The sequence below is a fragment of the Stegastes partitus genome, unplaced genomic scaffold, assembly GCF_000690725.1.
Source record: "Stegastes partitus isolate 25-593 unplaced genomic scaffold, Stegastes_partitus-1.0.2 Scaffold1700, whole genome shotgun sequence".
Lineage (NCBI taxonomy): Eukaryota > Metazoa > Chordata > Actinopteri > Pomacentridae > Stegastes > Stegastes partitus.
Window position 1 is genome coordinate 10,521 of NW_007579431.1, and position 8,041 is coordinate 18,561.

General features: G+C 42.7%; 1 protein-coding gene across 1 annotated transcript; it reads left to right on the plus strand.

Annotated features, from left to right (window-relative positions):
- The first annotated feature begins 269 nt into the window (after positions 1–269).
- Positions 270–7,807, plus strand: LOC103372135 (protoheme IX farnesyltransferase, mitochondrial-like). The gene is made up of 3 exons (XM_008301700.1): positions 270–397; positions 4,583–4,815; positions 6,744–7,807. Exons 1-3 carry the CDS (start codon positions 270–272, stop codon positions 7,175–7,177), a joined length of 795 nt encoding a protein of 264 aa, XP_008299922.1. The 3' UTR covers positions 7,178–7,807.
- Positions 7,808–8,041: the final 234 nt, after the last annotated feature.

The following is an 8,041-nucleotide window of genomic DNA, read 5'->3' on the forward strand; positions in this document are numbered from 1 at the left end:
CTTCAACGCCTCAACATTGCTGAAAACTCATTTGAATTTTTCCAAACCACATCTGTACCCCTCGAGTTGCAGTGTAGGAGGTGTGCAACAACTACACACAAAAAACACTTAAACTGCATCTACAGCGTGGTGTTGAATTCCGATTGAAGTCAAACTGATGAATATTCACTGCTGCCTGCAGTAGCAAAAGATATGTTGATATATCACAGTCTGTTTCCTTCTTTTTGGTGTGATTGTGTCTTGCATGTCGAACGATTTGTCATTTTGTAATGTGTTTTTGTGTTTCCTACCTGTTGACTAATATACTTGTTATTCTTTCTCAACAGTACTTTGAGGTGCCTTTCGACTCCAACATGAACCGTACAAAGAACCGCCCGCTTGTCAGAGGACAGATCAGGTACACTCTCTTTATTTCCTTTCTTTAACCGTCTCACACCTTTTTTTTTTTTTTTTGGTCCTGTCACATTTTTTACACACAGGGTTTATTTTTCACTGTAATCTAACATCCTGTACCTGCCTGGGAACAGCAGAACCGTGGTTAGAAGTAGAGAGAACTTAAAAATGTCTTTTGTGCAGTAAAACAAAGCTTTAGTGCCACAAAGGAGAACAAAAGTTTAATTTGTCTGATTTTTTTTGTTGTTGTTGTTTATTTTTTATATATTGAATCAGTCTTGGTTTCACAAATGTACCAAAGATCAGAGAGTGTTTATTTTTTGCCAAATATGGTTAGTGTTAGTATTTTTTTTAAATATTTTTTTAAAGTGAAACATGTAGAAAAAGTGATTTTGATTATAAATATCATATATTTATCAGATATTTAAATATCATGATTTTAAGCTTGACTTTGCATCATTTTAAGAATGGAACTGTACACTATGGATGAGTAGTTAAAGGACTGTCGGTTCTTTTTGTTTTTTTGTTTTTTTTTTTAATGATAAATGTTGTAGCTTTGGTCATTTTTTTTATTTTAAGATAAGAACATCCCTTTCAGAGGGTTACTAGAATTTTTCTCACAATCTTCTATGTAACAGATTTGCTACCCTATTTGCAGTGTTTTTAAAAGGAGAGTGAAGAACGACTGGATAATGTGCAGGAGGAGGGAAAAAACAGAGCATGTGCTGGGGTTGAGTTTAGTGCAGTAGCAACCCAGAAACACTACGTGACAGCTTCTACTCACCTAACCAAGTAGCCTTTTGTACATTTCATACTGGGGTGAGTGACAAAGTGTACCTCTGTTCTCCTGCTCACTGACCTGATCCTTACCTTGGGCTTCAGAGGGATTTTTTCCTGGAGTGAAACATGACCTAACAGCTTGTGATGTCAAAGCCTATGTGCATTTGCAGGCAATATTATAATGAAGACTCCAGCTTAAATAAAACAGTAGCACTGAGCACACATCCCATATTGATTTCCACCCTTCAGTCATCTTTAGTTATTGCGTTCTTTATGGCGTTGAAGGAAACCCGTAGCTGTGTATGTAGGTTAGTGGCAGACAGAGGGCCGAGACGTGCATGCCAGCAGTGATGATTCTCTGCTTTACACCTGTCAGGTGTAATTTAATCTTCCTAACAGGTTGGGAAGGAGGCAGGGCGAGGTCGAGGGTCGGGTGTAGTTTGCCTGCCACCCTTAGTTCGCTGCCTTTACTGTTCAGATGTCAGATAACCTTTGCATTGGCACTTGGTGAACTTTAATGCTGTGCCACGCTCCAACAAGTCGTACTCAGTGACTTGATATGCCTTTCTCTACCTGCCTCTTTGAGAGACTGCCACACTTCAGCAGCAAGCAGGTGCACAGATATTCACTGATGCATGAACTAAAAACAACACAAACCAGCCACATGTCCTCTGACCCGTTGTGAGTGCCAGGAAGCTGCCTCTCCTTTCGTTTTTATTGAGGAAGAACCAAAGCAAAGCTACCTGTTGACATAAGAGGACCCTCCACTACTAATCCAGTCCACATGCAGCCACCAGAATAGAGGCTGAATACCTTTGTTGCCGGGTAATATACACCAGCTTCATAGCCACTTTACAGCCCACTATAACTGCACCTTCACCCACAGATAGCTCATCTCAGTTTTAGGAATTCTCCATTGACATGCTGTTTAAAAGTGGACACTCACAGTGTTTGAGGTGGTTATTGGAAACATTTTCTCGCTGTCTAAACACAGCCTCTTCTCTCCGGCTTTTAGTCCATCTCTGACATGAGGAGGTATACGTCTGTCTGTCTCTGACACAAACAGAAACGCTTTATCTCTTGCTCTGTGTTTCTCTTTGTCTCCTCTCTCTTCCTTCACACATACAATCTTGCGTCAAGACAGAGAACAGATGGGAAGCTGGACTGTCCTGTCAAACAAGCCATCAGAAGGCCACATTTTACACATTCTCCGTGTTGTCTTCGCGACGGGGCTTTTCTACGAGCCAATTTCAGTTCTGTCGGGGTTTGCTCTGCCCAACATGACGTCAGCATTGGAAACAGTTTGTCTTGTCAGGACAACCGTTGTGCATCATCCTCCCCGTTGTTAATTTGGTCTCTTGGGAAATGCGGATGACTGTCGTCCTTCCTTTGTTGTGGTCCTGTCGAGTTTGAGGCCTCCACATGTGGTGATGCTGGAATACTTAAGGTTTGGCACGAGAAGGCGCACGGTAGATCGTTTTCTGTCTCCCTCGAGGAAGATGACACACACTGCAATTGCTGAAGCAAAGATAGTCTGGGAATCGCAGCAAACTGGATTCACAATTTGGCATCTATTTTAGCTATTTGACAAATTAATTTACCTCCATGTCCGCTCGTTGGCCCCACAGCTTTCAAAAACATCTCACGGTGTTGTTGAGATTTTGAGATTATGTCAGATAAAGTCAAGACTGAACTGAAAGTATTTCAATCTTGAATCAAAAATCACTTTTAGGAGATTTTAAAAAAATCTGAAAGACAGATAGATAGATAGATAGATAGATAGATAGATAGATAGATAGATAGATAGATAGATAGATAGATAGATAGATAGATAGATAGATAAAATATAAGGAAAATAATATTTAAATATAAGGAAAATAATGTGTAAAATAACATGTAAATTGTGCTGAGAGAGGAAACAAATGTTAGAAATCGTGCTGTTATTTTAAAGTAATAAACTATTAAATGTCTAAATGCAATATAACTATAAAAATAATAATAAGTTATTTACTTTGAGTAGGAATTAATGTATGTTTATCTCCATGCAGAACTGAACCTTTAGGTCTTTTTGCAGCCTTGAGCATTCCAACAAAGTCAGTGTTCTTCATTCTTTTTCTATGTAAATCAAAGCACAAATTAAACAGGGAAAACTGTTTTTGATGGATGTCTTTCGGATGTTTTTGTTGTGAGAATTCACGTCGCAGTTACTCCATCGGCCTTCCAGGGAGCACGCCTTTATACGCATTCTCCATTCTGGTTGTAAAAACAAAAATTAATCTTCACGTGTTTGTGGACGTCGTGGTAATTTGTAGTCTGTTTCCAGTTTTACACCAACCCCCTGAAGCCACCGGTGTTTCCGGTCAGGCTTTTGAACAGTTCAGAATTGTTGTTTTGTTTGCTTTGCCCTCTGTGACCGCTAAAATATTCCACTGGTAACCTGTTTTGGGTTTTTTTTAAAGTACATTCATGCTGTTTCTTCAAGCTAATGGGTAAATCTCTTGTGTTTTAGCCTTTGAATCCCTCTGGCCTTGACTGTGGTCTAACCATGCGGCCACATCTTGGGCTCCCTGTGTTGACTTTACCTACCTGACGTTATGACTGCGGCTGTGAGCGCAGGACAGTAAACCCGCCTCGGGCCGCGTGACGTACTCCCTTCCCCGAACCCCCGCTGAGCCGACCCCGCAGCCAGACTGTCAACAGCCCATAGCCAGCCTGCCCGGCCCCATCCCAGCCCACATAAAACAGACATAACACCACTAATCACATTAATGCACCGATCTCCCTGCACGGCCACACCACCAAAATAAAAGCCCTGTTTGCTTTTTTGTGAAGAAAAAGGGCCTGCGTTTGGTCAAGATTTTAATCTAGCCTCTCTTTAATTTATGGAGCATTTACTGGTGAATTTGAACCAGACCTTGCCATCGCTGCTTTCAGTTAGAGACGAGGGGAGGAGGAGGAGGAGGAGGAGGAGGAGGGAGGAAGTCTTCATCCGGCTAAAAGCCTGAGCCACAGTGGTTTTCTTCAGCTAGTTTTGATCTCTGGCGTGTGCACATGCTCTTCATTTTGCTGGACTACTTTTATCCCTGACAAACTCTTATCAGATGAGTTTCCTCCCGTTTTGAGACTCCGCCATTGCACGGCTGCTGAACGCTGCCCCCCCTCCCCTCCCCTCCATGGGTCTGCGTCAGTCAGCGCTGAACATGTGGAGCTATCGTTGTCTTATCTGGTGTCTGCACAAACTCGCAAAAACTTGATCATACCATAGTTCCCATGGCAATCGTGATCTTCTTTTTTTTTTTTCCCAAGCCGTAATCTGCGCACTGTAACTTCTAAAAACCCATCTTTTAAACTTGTTCTTGTATTTTCTTGTCTTGCTGATGTCCCCCTCTCTGTTTTTCTTCTATTGCAGCCCCCTCCATGCAGTGTCCTTCGCTCTGGCCTGCGGAGTTCCTGGAGTCGCTCTGCTCACGCTGGCCGTAAACCCTTTGACGGGCTTCCTGGGCGCCCTCAACATCTTCCTGTACACCTGCTGCTACACGCCGCTCAAGAGGCTCAGCATCACCAACACCTGGGTGGGAGCGGTGGTCGGCGCGATACCTCCCGTGATGGGCTGGACGGCTGCAACGGGTTGTCTGGAGCCAGGTATGACCGTAGCTGACGTAGAAAGTTGTTCAGTATTATTCGGTTGCTGGACAACTTCAGCTTGAAGTAATTTATGAAGTACACATGCCAAATATTTCCTGGACACAGCTCCTCAGCTGTGTAGATTTACTGCGTTTCTCTGTTTTATATCACTGTAAATCAGATGTGTTTGGGTTTTGGACTGTTCAAAGGGTAGAACAAGCAAACCTCTCCAGTGAAGTGGGCTTTTTAGTTGTTATTATCTGACATTTAATGACACTTAAGGATCAATTAGAGACGGCCACATTCCGCCGCCTCCGTATCACTGCCCTGATTCACTTCATGTTTGTGTTGTTACTACCCTCACCTTTCAAATTTGCCGCTGTGTGATGAAACACAAACCGAGAATATTAGCGTGAGCTGAATGCCTCTGCTATTTCCACTTCGTAGGACAAAGAGCTGCTTTGTAAAGTTCCGATAGTTTTATCTGGCCTCCGAGACCGCAGCCTTGCCAGCTGTTTGGTGGAGCAATAAACAAAATATCTTTGGGCTTTTGACTAAATGCGCAGTTTGAAGATATCATTGTGAGCTTTTGACCAATTTCGTATAATTTTACGGACATTTTATAAACAAGTTATCCATTAAATTAAGGAAATATAACAGTCATAATTTGCTGCAGCTGTAATTAATTTTATTGCTGTGTAATCAATTTTTTTGGGTTCATCGTCTCTGAGCAGGACTGATCTCACACTACATAAAGCTTTATTTTCATATTACCTGTAGTGATGTTTCTGTGGAGCTTTGGGGCAAAAAAAAAAAATCTAATTAATGTCATAAACAGTAATGTTTAGAAGTTGGAACTATAAACGCTGAAGCATCTTTCCAGACATGCACTACTTTCCAAATAATCTGACAGCATCTGAACATTTTTCCGTAAAAGCTGCAGACCTGGCAAGATTTCTATTTCCCTCTTTAACATGGAAGCGTCTGAACTGTAAGCCGTCACATTAACGAATACATCCGTCGATGTACTCACACAAACTGCAAATATCACAGCCGCAGCGTAGGCATGTCTGAATGAAATGTTCATCTGAAAGCGACCCTTGTCTGAAAGACAGAATGCTGTCACGTTTACAGATCAATGAAGCCAACATTGTTTCATATCTCACACCTAAAAAAGATCTCATGACAACGGTACAAGTTATGTGTCGTCATGTTACTGCTGAGAAACACTCAGGTGGTCGTTTATATTCTACAAATATGTGTTTCAGTTTCTGCTGATTCCATTGAAATCATATTGCTTTAAAAAATAAAAATAAAAAATCGGTGGCTTCATTAAACTGTTATGTTCTATGAAGACTGTAAAGGCACCATTTTGCCAGCAGTGTTCACTAGTTTCCAGTCTTAGCCTTACACTTTATTTTACATATTTACTAAAACAAAAAGCAAACCGGTACGTGTGGCTCTCTGTTGTGAGGTTTTCTGTTACATGTTGTGCCGACTCTCTCTGTTGTGCTTGGCGTGAACACAAAAGTCCACAGGTCTGTTTGTGAATCATTCACGCGGCCGTTTTGACATGAAAATGTGCCAGAATGTTAATACTTACATATTAAATAAAACAACTTTTCTAAATCCTGTAGAAGAAGTCGCAGACAAGGTGTTAACCCTGTAACGCCGAGTGTATCATATTTGATATGTGAGATTTTGAGACCTCATCAGTGTGGTATTTATTTTTTAAAATGAAAAACCTGATGCATACAATCAGACACATGCAGTGAAAATTGATATTTAATAAATTAATTTTTATGTAGCTGTCAGAACATTTCAAAAAAATAGAAATTTCAAATGAGTTTGAGTCCCTCAGTCTCTGCAGTCTGCGTCATTAATCCCCTCCCTCCTCATTCTTCTCTTTCTCCCTCCATATCTCCCCCCTCTCTCCCTCCTCGTAGGTGCTTTGTTGCTGGGTGGTTTCCTGTACAGCTGGCAGTTCCCCCACTTCAATGCCCTCAGCTGGAACTTGAGAGAAGACTACTCCCGCGGCGGCTATCGCATGATGTCCGTCACCCACCCCGCCATGTGCAGGCGGGTGGCCCTGCGCCACAGCCTGGGCCTGATCGCTCTGTCAACCGTAGCGCCGGCGCTGGACGTCACCACCTGGACCTTCCCCCTCATCTCCTTACCCATCAACCTGTACATCAGCTACCTGGCCTTCCGCTTCTACCACAAGGGAGACCGCAACAGCGCCAGGAAGCTGTTCTTCTGCAGCCTGTGGCACCTGCCCATGCTGCTGCTGCTGGCGCTCACCTGCAAGAAGTACAGCAGAAGTCAGGAGGACGCCGCTCTGCCTCCGGCGTCTTTACCTCCGTCACTGCCAGCCAACTAGTCCCACAGATACGCCTCTGAAGCGAACCGAGACGTTTGGTTTTCACCCCGACGCTGCTCTCGGCCTGCTCGGAGGAGAGCTGGGTGACGGACACGTTGTTTTACCACTGGTGCTCACTGCACATCAGGAAACGATGTGCATCAAAACAGCCGAATTACAGAAAACACACTGAATTATTACATTTGGTTGTAATCATTTGAACATGTGTGTGCTGTACATATATATATTCTGTATTTATTTATATAGAGAGCCACCAGTTCCTCTCTGTGTTGTACATGACTGATTTTAAATTACCTTGTACAGTGTAAATTGGTCCACACAGGTATGCATTGTGCAAAATGCAGAATAATTATGTAATCAGTAGATTTATCTTTGATTTTAAGTGTATAAAAGAAATAGGACAAATTTAACCTTATCCCGGTGCAGCTACAGCGCAGCGTGTTGCTCGACTTTCACTTGATCGCTGTTACTTGACGGTTAATCAGCCTCTTTCGCTCCCCAGCAAAAGCGCCGGTGATTCATTAGCTTCACTTCAACACGGTTCGCCGGCAAGCAAAGCAAAGGGAATGGTTCACCCCTGGAAGAAACAAGGGCAAATGTTCTGTAACAATAAACCCATCACGACTGTTACTCTGTCTCCTGTGTCATCATTTTCACTTAGAAGTCTATCTAGGAGTTACAAACTGTGTCTCTCATCAAACGCTCCACGCAAAACGACCACCGCATCTCGTTAGGTGATGCCGACCCGGCACACATGTAATATCTGGATTTAAGTTTCAATTATAGCCTTAGTGGATATGCTCGCTTTAAGCACAAAATCACCGTCCCTCCAATAAGCTCTATTTAGCAGGGCCACCTCCGCAC

Coding starts and splice junctions, on each gene's coding strand:
- LOC103372135 (XM_008301700.1), top strand. CDS start 270: ATGTGTTTTTGTGTTTCCTACCTGTTGACTAATATACTTGTTATTCTT. Junction 398..4,582: donor CTTGTCAGAGGACAGATCAG/GTACACTCTCTT, acceptor CTTCTATTGCAG/CCCCCTCCATGCAGTGTCCT. Junction 4,816..6,743: donor AACGGGTTGTCTGGAGCCAG/GTATGACCGTAG, acceptor CCCTCCTCGTAG/GTGCTTTGTTGCTGGGTGGT.